The following is a 21,112-nucleotide window of genomic DNA, read 5'->3' as shown; positions in this document are numbered from 1 at the left end:
TAATTTTCTTTTAAGGTTATGGAGGAAATGGGGAGAATGTTTCAAGGTGGAAGCTCTGGGGACCGGGTGTTACCTTCCATTTGGCAGGTGGAAAACCCAGCACTCGGTGAAAAAGTTGTTTGCCCAGGGTCACCACCCAGTGCTGTTTGAACCCACTCACATAACCACCAGTGCCGGTCATAATTTTTTTTTGAGATCTCTTATCTCCATGACCCACTTAAATATTACCCAAGTATTTCAGTTTGTATTAACCCTCTATGATGAGAAACATTATTCCAAACAGTGGCTAATTTCCTAAAACATCTCTTTGGAATCCTTTCGAATAGGAAGCCCCAAACCACTTATCCCCATTAACTTTTCCTTTCCCACTGGGCAGGGGGAGAACTATTTATGGATGGTCAACTGAGTTGACTGTCCATTGTGTTGTACCAGAAATAAAAATACCCACCTGCTCTTGTTAGCTGCACTAGCAGGATACGGAAGGTGGCCTCAGGGAAACATGGCTTTTGTGACAAAGTTACGGTAAAGGGGAAAAAAAGGGGCTGTGCTTTTTCAGTAACCTGGGGCAGACCTTCCAAATGCAAGCTTATTTTAAAAAACTCTTCTGAAAGTTACATTTAATAGACTTTCAGTGTTTTGGATTCAGAGTTTATTTTTTCCTGTTAAACTCTCTTTTAAGTGTCTTTGATCATGAGATTTATGTTATACTTGAACTTTGAAAAAAACAACCTCGTATCAAGAAATTCAAGGTATGACTTTTCACACTGTTGTATACTTAGGCCACTTAATCTTCGAACCATTAGGCATAGGTGAGGTTGAGGTGTGATCGTAAGTCTTACGTACTTAGCTCATTGTACCAACTAGAGCTCTGGGGACTGGGTGGAATTTTTGGTGGATTTTGTTCCCTTTTAAAGATTGAAGCCACTGTATTTTTTACCCTTTAAAAGTATATATTAGGCATCAGAGAACAGATCCCTTGACATCCCCTTTCCCCAGTCTTCCAAGTTGTGGGGACAGTAACAAATATCGTAAGACGATATAGCCTAAAACCAGATTTCCCAAACGGGACATATTCTGTGTTTTAGTATAGTTTGTCTCTGTTGCTGTTTCATGTTAAGTTTCAAACACTTCCAAAAACCTTTCTGAAAATACTAGTCGTTCCCATCTTGATTACTAATCTCAATTAAAACAGCTTGGCCTCAGCCAATGTGAACGAACGCCCTTAGTGCCACCAACTCACCTTCTTTGCTTTTCCCCATGGGGCGCACTGCCTGCGTGGACATTTGGGTCCTCCAGGATTAACCTCTGAGTTCTGGTTTGCCTTTCAGTTGACCATAGTCGGATTAAACTTCATCAAGAAGATAACGACTATATCAATGCTAGTTTGATAAAAATGGAAGAAGCCCAAAGGAGTTACATTCTCACGCAGGTAAACGGATTGTTCGAATTTGACTCTAATGGTTTTTGCCTTACTTGATGTCAGCGTAAGAGTTTCAGAGTGCTGTTGTCTACACCTCAAATAAAATCTGTCACATCTGTTTAGAAGATCAGGTTTTAACCCAAAAAAGCAACAAGGAAGGAAAAAGTCTTCCTTCAGAGATTCAGTCTGGTCGTGACATGAGTCTTTTCTGGGAAGTATGGCATTGCTGGGTTTATAGAAAAACAGCAATAAAATGCCAGAGTGGCCTGTGGTCTGTTGACAGAGGCGGCAGCTAGAGAAGAGCAGTATCTGTGTTGAGTCCATAAATATTCGCCTCAGAGTGTCCAGTGCTGCTCATGGAAATCCAAGAGGGTTAGCAATAGACGAGGAATCTTTATCCAGATGGCCATTCAGAATTCCTCTGCATGGTACTCATTCTTGGGGGGGGGGGGGCATGGAGGGGGTAGATTATGTGGACAAGCGTGCAAAATCACTTGAAACTCCCACTGGTTTTTGGCATCTTTATGGGAAAAAAAATCATAAAAGTGGTTTAATAATTGACCTTTTGTGAAACACATACTGGTGTATGACCCAAAGACCATGGGTATCTGGGAAAGGGGGTAAAGGAGTTTCTTTTTAATTAATTTTCTCACGTCTTAATCTGTTACCTGTAAATTGGTCTAAACAGTCTAAGTTTCTCTCTCTTTTTTTAATCCTAATTTTTGTTTTTTCATTGCATATCAGTTTTTATCAGTAGTATATTGGGTTTGCGTTATAGGGTGTTTGTGAACGTCATAACTGTGCCTAATATTTGGAGACTAAAATGACAATGAAGCCAGAAAGCACAGTGAACAAAGTCTGCTTTGGGGCAAGGCATATCCCTGGTGGCCCTTCTTTACTGTCCCTTTTGTCCTGTCCCAGTTCCTTTCCGCACGTGACCACAGTTGGCCCTCGTGCCCCCCAGTCAGTGTATGGAACGTCAGTCCCCAGGCCCTCAGCCCATGGTCCTCCCAGCACCTCTGGGGTGGGGATGAGAAGGAGTGAGACCTTGGTGGTGGCAGGCTGGTGAGAAGAGGTTGAGGCAAAAGTGGCTTCTTAGGAACTTCTCTTTTTAGAAGTAGTCAAGTTTCTTACTTCCTAATTTCAGCCATTCAGCTTTGGTGTGGGGTCAGGAAGCCCAAAGCAAAGATAGGGTCTGTGAAGTCACATGGAGCGGTAGGAAATCACCATGGAAACTTCTACACCGCTCTCCTCCCCACCCCTGTGCCCTAGCGCTTCCTTGGCACATCTGAAGGTCTGTCTGTTTGTCAGGTTGTACCATGGTTATATCCAACTGCTTACGTGGTCTCCCTCTGCCCTGAGATTTACATGCGGGATTGAAGCAGCCTGACCCCAAAGTTACATCCCTGGACAATATGACTGAAATATTTTCCAAGCCACAAAACCGAAAAAACCCTGCACACTTTTTATTTTTATGTTGTTCATTATGCAAATAATGCAAGGCTATAGTCTCATTTTTTAAAAGTGTAGAGAATAATGTCACAGATGCTGGCCTTCATGTCCATCTTCAAGTGTTGGCTGAGTTCGGCGTGTATCCTTTCAGATCTTACAGGATTTTTAATCGCTCAGACCCATTCTAAACTGGGGTGAAGTATGGGGGCAGGGGAGTGACAAGAGCCACCGCTATGGGAACCTGGCAATAGGGTCCTCGTGCCCAGCCAGGGGACCCCTGATTCCTACCTTCCTGGAGCCATTTTTCTGTCAGTTGGCTGGAAGGGGTTACCGTGGAATCCACTATTGTCTGAGACTCTGTAAGGAGCCAGGATTTGTCAGGTTTAGGCAGTAAATCCCAGATAAGTTCAGGGAAGGAAGCGAGAGGGCACTGAGGGCTCCGTGGTCGAGGGAAGCGCGGTGAGACTTAAAGGGAAAAGATGTAAAGACTGAGGAGATTTTGGATGAAAGTGAATGGAAACCATTTTAGAAGAAGTGGTGCTGGCCAGAGGAGGTGACATGCTCTGTCGTGCAGGTGATAGGTGATGTCCCTTCCAGGCAGCACTAAAAATTGAGGCAAGCTCAAAGCATTCATACTCTATATCCAGTAAACATCTGTGCCCATTGCCAGGGGGGCTGGAGTGAGACAGGCCCCGCTGCTCAGCAGGCACCCCTACCCCCATGCCCCGGTGACACCATACCCCTTGGGCCACCCGCCTGACCATTTGTGTGTCCACATCTCATGTTCCTTGGTCCAAGGATGAAGGCTGTCTGTGGTCAGGTTAACCATTATTAATAGTAATAATAATTGGTACATTTTATTGGGTGTTTACTGTATTCCAGGTACTGTGGTAAGGCCTAATAAGTATTGATACATGAACATAGTTAATCTTCACAACCCTGTGAATAGGTGGAGAAACTGAGGCAAGGAGAGGTGGGGTGACTTGTCCGAGGTCACACAGATAGTAAGTGATTGGAGCTGGGACCAAGCCGTCAGAAGCGTCCCTGTTGACCCCTTCCCCACACTGCCTCTCTCCTGCAGCCAGGAGTTTTATTCGCTATACCACCCGCCCTAAGGCATGGTTCTCAGTGGAGCCCCTCAGCTGGCCAGCCCAAACCAGAAAGCAGAATCTGTGTTTTCTCTCCTCCATCGCTCAGCTCTGAACCAGCCCTGAGGTGCAGAAATGACCTTTCACCGCGTGGTAGGAAATAGAATTGTGGTTACCACTAGGCAGGGAGAGGCGGGTCCCTGTCCCAGCCATGGCCACCACGCTGCCTGAGGGCCCTGTCATCCACTCACCGCCAACAGTGAGCTTGCACTGGAACGTGTTTGTGTGTAAAATGCATACACTGTGCATTGTGTGTTTGCAGGGCCCTTTGCCCAATACCTGCGGTCACTTTTGGGAGATGGTGTGGGAGCAGAAAAGCAGGGGCGTTGTCATGCTCAACAGAGTGATGGAGAAAGGCTCGGTAAGTCATAGACTGATCCACTGTTTGCGTCGCTGCCCGTGCGGGTGCCAGTCCACAAAGCTGACATCTGTCCGTGTTTATTTCCTCGAGTTGCTTTTATATTTCTATTAGAAAAACATACAGAAGCAGTATACAAATACATGTTTATTGCAAACAAGTCAGATACATAGGTGAATTTAAAAGAGGGAAGAAAGTCAGACTGCCCTTGACCTATTCTCCACCCCGCCCCCATCAGTCAGTCTCTCTCCAGTGTGGGATGCGTGTGTCCTGCTTTCCTCTCACCTCTCAGTCTCTCTCCTGCTTCGTGTGCTGCTGTGCTTGCCTTGCGGAGCTGTGTAAGCAGAGTTTTATTTTGAAAAGCAAGTTCCTACTGTATCTTCATCATATTTGCTTTTTCTGGCTGGTAAAAGTGTGCCTCTCCGCACCTGAGCTGTGGGAGCAGCTGGACCCTGGATTCGCCTCCGTAAAATCCCCAGACGCTTGGCTCCTGGCCACACCTCTTTAATGTGGACGTTGTCTGCTTGTGCTTCACTTCAGGATGTGTGTTCCTTTCTTCCAAGTTCTTTGCAATGTGGACTCGAGGTGTGCGTTTGTTCAGGCCACCTCCTGCCCCTCAACGGCTCTCCTCAGTCTCTCCTGCGTCCTGTATCCAGAATGATCTTTCTAAAGCAAGTCTCACCACACCTCTTCACAGCTGAAACTCTTCTGGGGGCTCCCCCTGCTTCCCAAGATATGCATAATGTGGCTACCGGACCGGGTATGGTTGGGCCCTAGTTAAACTGGACCCCCAGCCCTGCCTTCCGTCTCCAGACTCCAGCCAGGACAAACGTTTATTTATTTTATTAAGTTGTTCTTTTTTTTAAGTTTCTTGCCAGTTCTCTGGGCTAATGATCTGAATCACACTCGCTGCACTTCCCGGCATCCCACGTTGCATCCCTTGGGGCCGCGGTGGCTGTGCTCTCCCGCGCCACACGACTCAGGGCACGGTGTGGTCTTCGAAGTAGGGAATAGATGCCGCATCCCCGCCCTCCTGGCTCCCGCCCGCTTCCCCTGACACTCAAGGCCAGCACCAGCGCCGCCGGGGCTCCGCAGCCTCAGAGGTGGGGGCCCCGGGAGGAGGTGGGCTGAGGAGCATGGAGACCGGTAGGAGCGTGTGGCCCAGGCCTGGCCAGGTGCTGGCACTGTGCGCACTGGGGCTCAGCGGGGGCACTGCTGTCGCAGCCATCCTGGCTGCGTCGGGATGCGGCCGTGGCTTGCCAGGAGAACATGAAGGCTCCGGAGACGCCACCCCCTGAAGAAAGCACAGTCGTGGCCCTAAAGGGAAAAAATACAAGTGCAAAGAAGTAACACATCAAAGGAAACCTGAGCGGTGAAAACCTAAAGCAGTAAAGCACTCGCCACAAAGCCTCTTTCCCCCCCCCACCCAGAAAGGAATGGTCTTGGTTACAACAAATGGCCTTCTTACGACGGCACATGTTTAAAATCATATTTTTGCCTCTGCCTCCTTCTCTTGAAAGAGAGTATTTATTCGCTCCACGGTCACAGGTGTAAAGAGCTTACCTGAGTGTTCAGTTGATGCAGTAATGCTTCTTGTCTTAGAAAAAAATGTTTCCAGTGAGAGTGGTTTTTTATTTTCTCTGCAGTGGCTTGATTAATAAAATGTGAAGTTGCAAATGTGACGCAAACCCTCACCCATCACCACTCTTGTCAGCAATTTTGAGTAAAGAAACAAAACACGAGGTTCCCGCAACACACGCACTCCGCAAGGGGAAGTGAAACACGGTGGCCGGCGCAGGTGCTGAGCACAGATGACCCTTCGGGGTCTTCCAGCCTCAGTGCTGCTGACGTTTGGGCCGGATCGCTCCCTGTCGTGGGGGGCCGGCCTGTGCGTTGGAGGGTGTTTAGCAGGATCCCTGGTCTCTGCCCACCGGATGCCGGTATCCCCCCAACCCCAGGTTGAAGCCATCAGAAATGTCCTCAGACATTGTCCAGTGTCCCCTGGGAGGCAGAATTGCCCTCCGTTGAGAAACACTCTTTAGTCGTATGGAGGGTTGAGAATTGTAAATCATGATTTATTTATTTTAAAATCATCAGATATGGTAGCATTTGCCTTTTATTTGTTACTAAAAGTTCAGGTGAAACCTCTTTTGTATTTGCACGCGGTTTGCTTTAGCTACTGTTGTCACAGGACACAAGGAGTGGTGTCCCTGTACTGCAGTCACATGTTCGTCACCAGGCCCTGCTCTTGGTTGTCGCCCACCCAAGGCCGACCATAAATGGACCACAGATCCACTGTGACAGCCTTTCCCCTTGGACTGCTATGTTGGCCATTAAAAAAAAAAAAAAACTAGTTGGTTTTTATTGTAGTTTACTGTGATGATGTGACAGTAGTCCCTGTTTTCCTTTGCAGCTCTTCTTTTTACTGTGGGTCTTTTGGCCTGCAGATTGGCATGGAAAGCAACGTATGGTTTATGGTTCTTAAAGTTTCCTTGGGATAAACATTTTTAATTCGGCCTCAACACTATCACCCCCATAAGGGCTGACTGGGGAAAATTATAAGAAATTGCAGAGTCTTGTTTGCTCAACTAATCTAATTATAACTTCTCCACACAGCCCGTGGTAAAAACCAGCTTGCAGAGCGTTTCCATGTAATGCATATTTGTTTTCTGGTTTCCTTCTTTCGCCAAATAGTGGAAGATGTTCTCCCTGTACTTTTGGCAGACCTGCCCGTTACCCTTTTGGGACCCTGTGCTTCCTGGAAAACCATTGTGCAGAAAATGATTGTGTGTGTTAGACTGAGGTCATCCAAATGGCCAAAGTTCTCATTCATTCAATTTAAAAACCGAGTTTAGACATGATGGGATAGAGTGCATGTGTATAGGGGCCGGGCTTGTTGTCTAGGCAGGGGAAGTAGCAAGGCCATGTTCAACCAGAAACATCGCCCATATCTCTCCCCTGAAATCCCTACTAAAGATGCTGTTTGATTTCAAGTGCTTTCAGGCCCGAGACACTAGGTTTTGTATCGTAGGTGCTTTAGGCTTTGTGCATCTCTCTCGTACTCTGCTTTTAGTTCTCTGTGTTCATTCTTCTTTCAGCCAAATCACCCATCACAGGGTCACCCCAGATGACTTTCATGGATTTTTCTCAAGATGGCGTAGCTCTTTGTTTTAGATGGACCCAAGCAAGGACTCTCTCACACCCGCCTTCATGGTGGTAACAGCAGGTATGACAGATGCCAGCACTTTGGCACTGCCACGTGGCTGTTTGGTGCCAACCCAAGACATGCCTCAATTTTAACCCTGATGAAGGACTGCTTTCTAATAAAATAAATCTCCTTTTCCGGTCACTATGTATCAACTAAATAGGATAACAGGAAGTAGTTGATATTGTGCTTATTTTGTTTTGTTTTGTTGTGTATGTTTACAATAAAAATTTCTACAGGAAATGACAGAGAGCAGACCGTAGCATGTTGCTGTAGATGCCTAAGAGTTCTTTTAAGAACTCCTATTTTTTAAATAAGTATCGACACTTAGTGTGTGTCAGAATTCCTCAGCTGTAGAGTTCCAAAGTCTTGCTCTTTACCCAGATTACAGAGATTTGTAAGGCTTTATATTTGCTTTTGAAAGTGAGTGCTTGCTGTGTGGACATGAGATTGAAAAGACTGGCCTTTCCTGCCCATGAGGCATGAAAACATTGGCCTCTTCTTTGGTAGCAACTCGCCATTCTGCATTTCTGCTTCCTTGCTTTACTCTTGGTCTGCTCACTGAATTGGGTGCCCACTCCAGCACACGTGGTTTTGGACCTACCAGGGCAGTCTCTGTTTCTGGAGTCTCAAGGCATTACACAGGCCTAATGATTTGAAGTGTGGGAATGAATGCATCCTTTAAGTGTCTCCTGAAGTCTTGCTGTCATCTGCCTCGCCCACTTTGGCTAAGCGTGGGATCGTGCCCTGCCATTGATGCTTCTGTGTCCTGAGTGGCAGGATGTCTTTGGTGCTGACAGACGGGCTCTGTCCCAGGGGTTCATCTTTGGCACTCACCATTGGTGCAGGGAGGGCGAAACTGGCCAAAACTTTACAACAGGCCAGTGTCCAGGCTCTTTAGAAAGCCTTATTGGCCTTCTGTTCGGGAACCATAAAGTTTGATGCCGTGTCGGCATCTCAATGTGGTGTTTCTTAATTTGTTTCCCTCCCTTTTTTCTGTTGCTTTGGTTTTCATTAAAGCAGGACCGATGGGCTTTTGTTGTTCTGTCTTCAGCCTCTTCAAGAGCCTCCTGGTTCCTCTGAGTCAATGCATGTTGAATTATAAGGGTCTTGAACTTGTACCATTTCCCAAAGAGCTGTTTACACACACTGATATTTCATTTGCTGGAAGTCACACCGCCTTTGAGGGTCCCTCTGTCTGGGGACATGTCAGTTCCTCTGGCTTATGGACCTGGCAGCTTAGCCCCCATCTACCTGCTGTTCTTGTCCAGAACAGTCATCAGCAACCAGAAATGTCTGGCATAGAAACTTGGCTCAAGCAAAGCATGCCACTAAATTTGACTCAGATTTTCTTTCTTGAACTCTAAATGAAACCAAATCTTTGGGAGTTTGCTTGCTTTAAGGAAAATGTTAATGAGCTACGTTTAAATCAAGAGCATCAAGTAGTTTCTAAAATTTTTGAACTAGAACAAGGGATTTTTCTGAACTGAACCAAACCAGAATGAAAGGGTGGGGTGGGGCAGTGGGTGATCCCCAGCCTTGGAGGACCCCTCTGCAAGCCTTCTAGATTCTGGTTTGCATTTGATTCCAGCCCTTCAAGCTTTTCACGGTGTTTCATGTGGTCTCTTCTAGTCTTGGTTATCGTCCCCAGGGTAAGGAGTCTGCGCTATGCCGAGGGCACCCATCAGGTTCTTGATAACCTTGGAAATGGCTACATAAAGTAGTTCATGAGAGACTAAACCTTGTGTGCCATCTGGCTTCCCTCATGGGTGATAGGGAGAGGATCAGACCCCTGGAACACTTCGCGGTGTGGATAACCGGGGCGGCTGGGTTTGGAAGTGCAGGTCCTGTCTGCCTGACTAGTCCTGGTCTAGATCTTCACAGACCCCTCCCCATCTCCTCTGGAGGCAGGCAGGTTACATGGATGGCGACCTCCAAGGTCAGAAAACCCTGGGTCTTTGGGTTATCATAAAGCTCGTGGACGGTACTTCAAACCTCCATAGGAAGACACTTAGTTGCTCACAATTCAATGTTATTTTCTCCCCTAGTTAAAATGTGCACAGTACTGGCCACAAAAAGAAGAAGAAGAAATGATCTTTGAAGACACAAATTTGAAATTGACATTGATCTCTGAAGATATTAAGTCATATTACACAGTACGACAACTAGAATTGGAAAACCTCACAGTGAGTATGGCATGCACTTGAGTACTTCAGACAGTTACTGGTTGAGATGTCTTTTCACTTGGGTGATACTACTTAACACCAGTTGTTTATGCCAGTGGTTTTCTGTGCTCTGAGCAAGAAGTAGTTTTAGCACTATGGTGAGTAGAGCTTACCTGCTTACTTACCGGGTGACCAGAGGTGCCTGGAGGCGGGGGATGGGTCTTACCTGCCTCCTTCTCCACAGAGCTCTCTCCCAACACTAGTTAGGAAAAAGGGAGTTCTTAGGAAAAAGGGAGTTCTTAGGAAAAAGGGAGTTCTGACCTAAAACTTACCTGTTCCTGCTCCTGCCTTTGCAACTGCAGAGGGACTAAAGTGATGGCCTGTGAGTTAAATCCCAGCAGAGCACGTGGGCCTCTCTTGTGGTCAACAGTCTCTTTAGTCCGAAGTGAGGAAAGAAGGGCCCTCCAGGGCTGACTCCCAGTTCATAGTCAGTGTAAGTTTTCTAGATGAAGTCTTGGGCTTGTTTGTGCGGGGAGAATTTATTTGTTTATTTATTTATTTAAATTTATTTATCTCATTTATTTTATTTTTGGCTGCATTGGGTCTTCACTGCTGTGCGCGGGCTTTCTCTAGTTGCGGCGAGCGGTGGCTACTTTTTGTTGCGGAGCACGGGCTCTAGGTGCGCGGGCTTCAGTAGTTGTGGCTCGTGGGCTCCAGAGCACAGGCTTAGTAGTTGTGGCACGTGGGCTCAGTAGTTGTGGCTCACGGGCTCTAGAGCGCAGGCTCAGTAGTTGTGGCTCACGGGCTTAGTTGCTCCACAGCATGTGGGATCTTCCCGGACCAGGGCTCGAACCCGTGTCCCCTGCCTTGGCAGGCGGATTCTTAACCACTGCGCCACCAGGGAAGCCATGTGTGGGGAGAATTTATAACACCACCTGCCGGCTATCATTAAATGATGGTCTTGGAATATGTCTGGGCAGTGTGCTAGAAGCGGCATCATGGAAGACCCTGCCCTCGGGGAGGCTGAGTGATTCGCCCGGAGCCATCACTCTGGGGAACCATGCCTGTAGTGGTAACAGTGGAAGGGAGCTGACGGCAGCTCCTGGGGACACCCTCAAACACGGTCGGCCACTGCCTTCTGGAATCAGACTGCCTGGGGTTGATTCCTGGCCCCAGCATATCAAACTGTCAGACTTAAGGCAAAGGACACCATTCTTACCGCGTCTCTGTCTGCCCCCCTGTCAGATAGGGCTTTTGAAAGCCTTCCAGAAGGTGGTCCGTGTGCAGTGTGAGAGCAGCACAGGCTCAGAGCACGTGCCAGGAAGGGTTCGCAGGTTCTGTGCGGTCGAAGGAACGTGGGTTTATCTGGGGGCAGTGGGACTGGCGTTGGGGCTTGCGGGCTGGGGCTGAAGAGGAGGGATCTGCTCCTGCGTTATATTCGCATCTTAGTTTTCAGTTTACTGCTTTATAGTCACCATGACGCCTGGGGTGGGATTAACGTCAAAGTAAGATCGAGAACTTAGCGCAGGTGACTGGAAGTGGAGAAGAGGTTACAATCGCGTGGCTCTGGAGGAACGCAGCCGCGCAGTGTGTCCAGGTCCCCCCGCCGCCCCCTGTGCGCTAGCGCTGGAGCCCCAAGCCCGGCCATAGCTGCATGCGGGCTCTCGGGGTGTGATTTATGGAGGGGTTTGATACGGAGGATTTTCAGCAGTAATATTGGCAGTGGGTTGGAATGTGCCTGGAGAATTACGTGGTAGACTTTTTTAATGCTTTTGAGCGTTTGCAAGCCTGACATTGCAAGTGACTTGCGGTAAACTCTTGAGAAAATTTTGTTTGCTTGTTGAGGGAAACAGAATTCGGACAGAGCAGAAGAGGTTTGTGCTGTTTGCGTGGCAGAGCAGAGGCAGCAGCTTGGAGGTTTGGGGGAGATCTGTTTGCTCTAACAGATGTGGTTTTGAAAAAGTCTTTTGTCAGACGTGTACCTGGCCGAGCACACGTCTGGAATGAATTCCTTGAGAAGGAGGTGGGCAGGCGTGAGGGAGGGAGGAAACAGGAGATAACCGACACCTTTTTAAGAATTAAAAGAAGGAACTTGCTTTTGGCATGTTTTCTTATTCCATTTTTTAAAAAATCTATTTTTAAGTGCTTTTCTGTTCCAAAAAAATAGAAGACACATTTCTCTTTTAAGTCATTAAAGGATATAAGGAGATCATTTTCTAGGGAGGAAAGTATAGAATTGTTTGATGTGGTTCTATAAGTTATCCTAATGTCATAAGCAGATTTTTTCCAGTTCTGCAGAAAGATACCAGCGTGTGTAACAGCTGCTGCAGGGCGACACGTGTGTCTTCTCTGCTGATGTTAGGTCCTTGCTGTTTTTCTGGGTCCTTTCACACGTTTTCATCACACTAGGGTCAGGGAAGGTTGCTGTAACTAAGCTGTGAGCATTGGGAGGGCAGGGCGCGGGGTCATTACCTCATCGTGCCGGGCACATGGGAGGCACGTTGTGGACATTTGCCAAACGAAGGGAGACATTGTCGGTCAGCGGATCTTTGGCCCAAAGTGTTTCACCATCAGCTGCTGTCCAGGTGACCTAGGCACTGGCTTGGCCCTTTGCGCTGCGCAGCTGGGGTGGTTCCTGTCTGCAGGCCTTACTTCCCCTGTGACTGGCTCCCATTACTGTGGGCTCTTACCTTAGTATAGTCTTGGGTGCTCTCCTCAGCAAGAACTACATTTTGATCATTGCTCCTGGCGACCAGCTGTCCACCCTGGGAGTGGAGTCTCAGAGGCTCAGAGGAAGGAGCGGAGCTGGAAACAGCACCAGAGGCCGTTCTTTCTGTTCCACGGCGAGCAGCTTGGGCTAGGGGACAAGGGCCAGGGTCCTCCTTTCAAGAGTTCCTGCAGCAGGCTCTGGAGTCAAGCAAGCTTAGATTTAAACTCCTGCTCCCCCACTTAATGGAGGGTTAGCTGCCAAGCCTCAGTCTTCTAATCTGGAAAATGGGAGTGACGGGACTATGTGCCTTGAGGGATTGCTGTGAGAACTCAGTGAGCTCTCGTGCCCACCGGAACGTGGTAAGCTCTCTGCTTGTGGGCCCAGTGCGGCTGGTCTTGTCGGCATCCTCCTCCTCATCGTGGACCATCTGTTCAGCTGGATATTGAGCCACACGTGGCAGCCTCCTGTCTTTGGAGACTGAGTTGGTGACTTTTTTCTGTACAATGACAATCCTCTGAGGCATTCAGATAGTCCTGTAAGGAAAGCCCCGAGTTACCCAGAGCTGGTGCCCCACACGTGCAGTTACGTTTCCACTCTTTCATGTGAAACCCCGAGGCCTTTGATGATAAGATTGTTGTGGGTGGCAGCGAAGCATCATTTTGACTTGTGGGGCGGACAGAAATAGGCTGTAACCATGAAGACGGCAGAAGTGAGAGGAACATTGGAGACAAGGGCTCTTGTGGGCAAGACTGTTCCATCCTAAAGGAGGGGCACTTGAAGCAGGAGCAACCTGGGGTCCACTCGGGGCTTGGTATTTGTTCACTGGGTTTGTGGACCCGGGGAGAAAAATCTGAGAATTAAGGCTACTCTTGGAGTTAGGTGGGTGGAAAGGCACTTCATGCTTACTTGGAATTAGTGATTTCTGTACAGGTGATTCTCTTAGAATTGTCAGGAGTGTATTTCTCTTCCAGTCTCAAGAAACTCGAGAGATCTTACATTTCCACTATACCACGTGGCCTGACTTCGGAGTCCCTGAATCGCCAGCCTCGTTTCTGAACTTTCTTTTCAAAGTCCGCGAGTCGGGGTCGCTCAGCACGGAGTACGGCCCCATTGTGGTGCACTGCAGCGCTGGCATCGGCAGGTCGGGGACCTTCTGTCTGGCTGACACCTGCCTCTTGCTGGTAAGAAGGCCCTTAAATACCCCGGGAAGAGAAGGGAGCACATTTTAACCTCCAGTCTGGCCCGGCCACAGCTTCTCTGTTACTGTCTCTGCAATAAACTAGCTTTGATCTTCACTTTTTAACAGCTTCCTTACCATGAAAGGAGCTTTACCCTAAATAGCTTCGCTTGAAGGAAGGCCCTTAATTTTAATGTGGAAGCCAGGAAGATCCAGAGAATCCCCTTCCCTCTCATTTTTCCCCTGTGCTCAAATGGTCCCAATTTTGCCACATTTTCTAGAATTCTGCCTTCCTCGCTATGACTTTTCCTGAATAGGAACTGGCACGCTCCAGGACATATACAGTCACATTGTACTTAAGGCTCGGACCTCACTGAACTGTGTCTCCTCTCTGGCTTTCAGATGGACAAAAGGAAAGACCCTTCTTCTGTTGATATCAAGAAAGTTCTGTTAGAAATGCGGAAATTTCGGATGGGACTGATCCAGACAGCAGACCAGCTCCGTTTCTCCTACCTGGCTGTGATCGAAGGCGCCAAGTTCATCATGGGAGACTCTTCAGTACAGGTCAGCAGTGCTTTTGCTTTAATCCAGGTGTGTTGGTTTTAAATTTTTGCCTGTAAAGAAGGAGGCTGTTCATTGTAAACGTTGAAACAGTATCCTGGGTCAGAGGAAATAGCTAGGCTTCGTGTTTAAATAGCTAAAAAGTTGTGGAAGGTTTCACCATGTTCCAATTTCTGCCTTTGAAGTGCTCACATACAGATCATGAGTGGGGAGAATAGACTTTATTTTCATAAGATCTCATCTTCCAAGCACATGGCTGGAGACCCAAGAAGCTGAGAGGACCCCTCACCTAGCCCTCACCTCTGCTCACTTAAAGGGGAGCAGGTTTCCTGACAAATCAGCCAAACGTGAAATCTCATGGGACTTCCTCTTGCTGCCTTTTCAAGGAACAATGGAAAGAGCTCTCCCACGAGGACCTGGAGCCTCCACCCGAGCACATCCCCCCACCTCCCCGGCCTCCCAAACGAATCCTGGAGCCACACAATGGGAAGTGCAAGGAGTTCTTCCCAAACCACCAGTGGGTGAAGGATGAGACTGAGGAGGTTAAAGAAGATGGCCCCATCAAGGAAGAAACCAGAACCCTCTTGAACGTCCCCTGCAGCCTGGAAAGGTAATGTGAGAGGGTCCTGGCTTACTGGGGGCAAGGGGAAATGACCTTCTGTTCCAGAAATACATATTGATATTGAAACCCTGTGGACCCAGCCTCCTCTTGGCAAACAGTGCTTCTGTGTCCTTGGGGAACGGGCCCCTGGACCATCACTGCTCCTGCCCCAGCTGGAGGAGCCTCTGACTGAGCCACAGGTTGGCCCAGGGAAGTGACTGACTTTAGCGGGGATCTAGCACCACCTGGTGGCGCTTGTTGGACTCAGGGGTCTGGTGCGACTGAGTCAGGTCTTCCAGCCCAGTGATGACAGTGACAGAAGACAAAAAGCCTGCCCTGGACTTCAGGCCGGTCCTGAAACTGATATCCAGGCTTGACCACGTACCTTCAGCCCCCAGAATGGTTTTGGGGTACTTAACCTTTTCATGTAGTCTTTTCTTTTTTAAGATTTGTTTATTGTTTATTTATTTTGTTTATTTTTGGCTGCATTGGGTCTTAGTTGAGGCGCGCTGGCTTCTCTCTAGTTGTGGCGTGCGGGTTTTCTCTTCTCTAGTTCTGGCGCGCAGGCTCCAGGGCACGTGGGCTCTAGTTGAGGCGTGTGAGCTCAGTAGTTGTGGCGCGCGGGCTTAGTTGCCCCGTAGCATGTTGGATCTTAGTTGCCTCACCAGGGATCGAACCCGCATCCCCTGCATTGTAAGGTGGATTCTTTACCACTGGACCACCAGGGAAGTCCCCCTTTTCATGTGGTCTTGATTGAATTGATTGCCGTTTTGCTTCCTTACAGTTTGACAAAGATTACTGAGCACCTACTGATGCATGTGAAACCCTGAGATAACTAGACTGGGGCCCCTGGTCTGTGTTCTAGACCATCTTACTGGGAAGGGAGCAGTAGATTGTGCTGGTGGCCCATGGACAGGGATGTGATGGGGGTGCACGCTGAGGGGGTCAGCCTTAGAGAGGAGACACCCAGCCTTCCCTGGGTGGTCAAGGAAGGCTGCCAGCTGGGGGTGGCATCGTGCACAAGCTTGAAGGATGAACGGGGGTTAGCCCGAGCCTGAGACTGTGGAGGCAGTGCCCTTGGTGCCTGCATTTTTGGAGGGCAGTTTAAGATTAGTGCACACTTTGACCCCACGTTTGTCTACAACTAGAAACTCAGCCAGCAGGAGTTCTCAAGCAGGTGTGCAGAGATGTACAGGTAGAGGTGTTCGTGGTGGCATTATTTGTAATGGTGAAAAGCTAGAGATGAGCTGATTGTATATCCAGGGATTAGATAAGTCGTGCTTTCTCCCTGTGTTGGATGTTCTGCAGCTATTAAAGAATGGGATCAGGGTGTATTGTTACGGCCGGACATTGGAACGGTCATGCACGAGAAAGCAGGTCACACACTGTGTGCCCCACCGGGGCCTCTAGCTAAACTGATCATCAAAATCTTCCCCGGGCACTTTGCTAAATGCTGGTTTCCAGGGCCCAGTCCTGACCCATGAACCTACTCCCCAGGGCCTTTCGTGGAACTGGTCCTCATCACAGGAACACCGGGTCTGGTTCTGGGGCTCGAGAGACGCTTGTCCAGCGGGGCCTCCCAGAGCAGGTGCTGAGCGAGTGCGGCTGTGCCCCGCTTCCCAGGGCCTCTGTTGACATTCTCAGGGTGGGCTGGCGTGCTCCCTCTGAGGGCTCGCCGAGGGCCGAGGATGAGAGGGATGAGAGCTGGCACGTTGACTTGGGTCAAATTTGTGTCATGGGTCCTGTTTCTTTATTCATGAAGACAGTGGAGAGAAAGGTGCCTTTCACATTCTGTGGGTGAAGGTGGTGAGCAGGGAAGTGCGGATTTGGGAAGCTGAAAGCCAGAGAATTCCAGGAAAAGAATGGAGTTGGACCAAGAACCTGTGCGCCTCTGGGCACCAGGGAGGGCAGGGAGGCCATGTGCACACAGGCCTCAGTCCTGCGGCTGGGGCCTCGCCGGGTGGGCGCCGAGAAGGGGGCTTCGTGCAGCCTCCTCCTGTCTCCTGGGCAGGCGGTGCCCCCGGGTGGTCCTGCCAGTCACGCAGGAGGCTGCTGGGGCAGCAGGGCCGTGGAGAGGCACGTGGGAGGCAGGACTTCCTGTGGCCAGGGCCGCCTCGATGGACGCAAGGGTGGGAGGGCAACGGCCTGGGAGAGGTGGGGAGGGGAGAGGCAGGGCCTGGCTGCACCCAGGCCCACAGCCTCTGCTGGCCTCTCCCGGGACAGCCCCACGGGGTGGCTCTGGCTCGCCCCCAGCAAGGTAGTCACCTGACTGCACACGGCACACCTGCGAAGTGGGCCTGCTGGCAGGACTCGCTGGGCGTGCGGCAGGGAGGGCACAGGGTCGGCACTGCAGATGTGTGGTGTCCGCATGTCAGCAGCAACAAAGGCCTCTGCGTGTCCGCGTCTGTCAGGCCCCGGGGAGGGAGTGGAAGCCTGTGGCCGCACTGTTACCTTCCCTGATCTGAAGGGGAACGTTCCGCAAGCGGCCCCAGGGGCTGTACTGCCCCTCAGACCCTTACCCAGCCCCGTCACCGAGGAGTCCGCGGTCTCCGGAACCCCACCCTGGCCCTGCTGTCGGGCCCTGGGAGGGAGGCGGTGACAGGCGGGCCTCCGGCCAGTGTCAGCGTCGGCAGGCTCTGCTTCCACGTGGCTCATTTTTTTCCTAGAATTCCTCTGGGAATAATAGCATCCTTGCCATTGTTTTCCCTAGTGAGTAACCCGCCTCTGCCCCCCTCATTCCTCAGCGCGAGTCAAGACACTGAAGTCAGAAGGCGGGTCGTGGGGGCAGGTCCTGCCCAGGGGGAGCCGTCGCCGTCCAAGGAGGAGCAGGACCAGGCGCCGACTCACTGGAAGCCCTTCCTGGTCAACGTGTGCGTGGCCACGGTCCTCACGGCTGGCGCGTACCTCTGCTACAGGGTATGTTTTCACTGACGGACGTGCTGGCCAGACCGCGTGTACAGCAAGCCCTGGCTGCCAGCCCGGCGGTAGCGCTCAGTGCTGCGGGAGCCTCTGAGCCAGCCTCAGAAGAAACAGATCAAAGGTTTGCAAAGTCTGGGACTGTGAAGGGCTAACGAGAGAGAATTGAGGATTGATGCACCGGGGTCTTAAGGAGCCCTGTGGTCCCAAGAATAGAAGAGTCTAATCTCAGGGCCTTAACCTATTCAGGAGTAAGTAGACAAAATGCCAAATATGTCTCTCTCTCTCTTTTTTTTTTTTTTTGTTCATTTGTTTTTGAAAAAAAATAATAGAATTACAACACATTGTTGTTTTTAACCTTTATAAAAAGCAGCTTTTTGTTATTTCTGGGGAAAAAAAAAGACTAGGCACTTACGAAACTTTCTTGTACCCTTAGGTGGTGTAACCAGATACACAATTTTTATTTGATTTCCCAGGGAAAGACTCCCACACTTTTGCGAATGTAAAGTCCTTTGGAGGAGAGGGTTTGAGGGTTTCGGACATCGTCTTGCTCAGGCGCTTCCTCTGCTGAGCGCGCACTGAGCTGGGACAGTGCCTGCGAGCTTTCCCATTTTAAGAAGAAAAACAACAAAAGGCCGTCTCTAGAAAACAGAACCCGGCTTCTGCTTTTGCTCAGGGTGTCCCGCTGGTCTCCCGCTGTCCACTCCTCCACCGGCCCCCTCTCGTTACAGCCGTCTGGCGCACGTCCTGCCCCCATTGCTCCATCCCCACAAACAGGGTTCCTCAGGGCCCCTGCCTCAGGGTCAGAGGTCACCACAGGGTGGCCACCGGCTTTTCACCCAGCCATTGAGATCCAGAAGGAGCAGTTTCCACTTTGCTTGGAATATAAATGCCATTTCAGTAGAAATCCACACGTTAGAATGTGTCGCCGTTAAAGTTAAGGAGAAGAGCAAGGATTAGCTTCAAAACTCTGGTCGTGGAAATCACCTCACAAGACTTCTTTTTTTTTTTTTTTTTAATGATTTTAAATATTTTACCTCTTTCTAAGCAACCACCTTTGAGTGCATCCGATGGTTTAGCAACGTGCAGACAGCTTTTTCCTCGGGGGTGATCTGGGGAAGGGGGAGCTGTTGTAAAAGATAATAATAATAATAATAATAACCAAAACCCCCCTTCACGGGGGGCTGGAGTGGCCAGGGTGGCCGAGGTGGTGCAGGAGTCTGCAGCTCTGCAGGGGCGGGGCCGGGCCCGCCTGAAAATGTTTGGTTTCATTCCGGTTCCTGCTTGACAGCCACACATGATCTGACCCACCTCCACCCACGGTCCGCCTCTGCTCGTAGAGCCCGCAGCTGCCTAGCAGGCAGCCGCTAGGCGAGGGCCGTCGGACAGCGTAGCCCGCCACGCCCCGACGGACGCTGGTTCTGCACTAAAGCCCCCCTCTCCAGGCGGTTGGCCTCATCTCCATCCTTCTACTTTTCTCCCCCCCGCCTTCCTCTGAATACCAGATCTACAACCCATTTTTTGAGGAGGGCACAGAGGGCGCTGTGCTGGTGGTGCAGAGCAAGGCGGCCGGTGCGGGTGGAGGGGCGAGCCTCGCGTGGTGCCCCCTTGGCACGTCCCTGGCAGGCGGCAAGCGACATCCTTCCCGCGGCCCTCCCTGGAGACGGCGTGTAGTGAGCCTCTCCACTCCATATTTATTTTTTAATTCTTTTCTCCTGAAGGCATCCACAGTGCACTAGCATCTTCATAAACCAATAATGTATTAAAGTTTTTTGATGTCAGCCTTGCATCAAGGGCTTTATCAAAAAGTACAATAATAAACCCTCAGGTAGCACTGGGAACGGAGGACTTTGCCGTGAGCCTGCTGCGTCAGACCAGTCCTAGGAAGGAGGACGGGTGTAAGCAGTCGTGATTTCATTGGGTAACACGAGAAGAGGTTTGCCTGTGGTTATAGGACAAAGGGATAATATATAATGAACACTTGGCTATTTAAGACACACGGCATGAGATTACTTTGTCCCGGTTCCTCCCCGCCCCAGTTGTCTGCTCGAACCTCGATCTCAGTCACCGCTCTCCCTGTGTGTATTAGGATGCATGTACGGTCTTCTTGTGTCCCGATCAAATACCACGTGCTTGAAATCCTTAGATCTCTGCTTACTGATGCGCTCCGTGTACAAGTCCAGTCTACCTTTGCATGAGCTGAGCATTACGTGGCTCTGGTTCCTAAGACCGTTGCTGAAATAATCGCCATTCGGCAGCGGAGTGATGTTGTCCAGTAACAGATATTTGCCTAATTCCTGGCATGACACTCTGGTGACTTCCTAGTGAGGCCCAGCCTGTCCTGGTCCAGCTGGGCCCCACTGTAACTCAGACATTCCAGGGGTATGGGAAGCCATAGTCACACCTCGCGCTCTGGACATTTAGACAAGCAGGGCCCCCCGCGACACACACACCTTTGGGATCAGCCTCCACTGTGCCAAGTTCACACTCTTCTTGAGCGGACCGTGATCTGGAACCAAGGCGACTGTTGGAAACCACACTTCTTGAAACAGCCTGGACGACGGTCCCTTCGAGTCAGCCTGCGGCCCTTTAGGTCCGGGGGCCTTGCTGAGAGAGGCGTCTGCCCCTGCCCTTGAACCCTGGGCACTGATGGTGCTCACGACTCTTCCTGCGAGGGGAACTTAAGACCTCCGCATTAAGTGGCTTTTTTAACAAGAAAAAAAAAAAAGGCAGCTATAGCTCACGGGCTGCTCTTTTGCCAGCATTTTCACATTTTGCCTTTCACGTGTTAGAAGCTCGTGCAGAGAAATTCTGTGGTGGGAACATTTGAGGCATCGCCCCGCAGAGCCTTGGTGAGGTGTGGATAAGACTGAGGTGCCAGGCTGTAAGCATTTTTGAGTTGGGCTTGTTTGTCTGTTATTTTAAGTCCTGTATATGTATGTAGTAGTTTGGTGTGTATATATAGTAGCATTTCAAAATGGATATACTGGTTTAACCTCCTATCCTTGGAAAACAGATGGTTCTCCATCTTGTCACACGTATGTTTGTTAGAGAAGTAGCGAGCTGCTCTGCTATATGCCTTAAGCCAATATTTACTCATCAGGTCATTATTTTTTACGATGGCCATAGAATAAACCATTTTTACAAAAATAAAAACAAACAAAAAAAGCGAGGTGTTTTGGTATGATACCTTTTCAGGTGTGTGTATACGTGGATGCATGATGGGGGGGCGGGGGGCGCGTCTCAGGGTCTTCTGTGACCTCACAGAACTGTCAAACTGTACAGTTTTCCAACTTGCCATATAAATGATGGGTTTGCATTTTAGTTGCAACAATAAAAATTTTTTTCTAAAGAACATGGCTTTGGGGTGCTTCCCATTTCTTTGCTTAATAGGCCTAA

At 49.7% G+C, this 21,112-nt stretch overlaps 1 protein-coding gene across 9 annotated transcripts in view; it reads left to right on the top strand.

Moving 5' to 3' along the window:
- PTPN1 (protein tyrosine phosphatase non-receptor type 1) overlaps positions 1-21,112 on the top strand; it is a 145,298-nt gene that overhangs the window by 123,794 nt on the left and 392 nt on the right. For 4 of the 9 annotated variants that reach the window (XM_082430484.1, XM_082430486.1, XM_082430479.1 and 1 more), the window contains 7 exons: positions 1,329-1,429; positions 4,283-4,381; positions 9,632-9,769; positions 13,430-13,639; positions 14,038-14,199; positions 14,583-14,806; positions 17,542-21,072. In XM_082430484.1, the coding sequence (XP_082286610.1) occupies positions 1,394-1,429; positions 4,283-4,381; positions 9,632-9,769; positions 13,430-13,639; positions 14,038-14,199; positions 14,583-14,806; positions 17,542-17,728 (1,056 nt within the window). In that variant the 5' untranslated portion in view covers positions 1,329-1,393 and the 3' untranslated portion in view covers positions 17,729-21,072. Of the gene's footprint in view, positions 1-1,328; positions 1,430-4,282; positions 4,382-9,631; positions 9,770-13,429; positions 13,640-14,037; positions 14,200-14,582; positions 14,807-17,507; positions 21,073-21,112 lie in introns of those variants that run through there. The other 5 variants (XR_014254882.1, XM_082430481.1, XM_082430480.1 and 2 more) reach the window with 5 other exon arrangements.

This window comes from Balaenoptera physalus (genome assembly GCF_965194825.1).
Source record: "Balaenoptera physalus genome assembly, chromosome: 16".
Lineage (NCBI taxonomy): Eukaryota > Metazoa > Chordata > Mammalia > Artiodactyla > Balaenopteridae > Balaenoptera > Balaenoptera physalus.
Note: the sequence above shows the minus strand (reverse complement) of the source record. Positions and strands in the feature narration are given on the sequence as shown.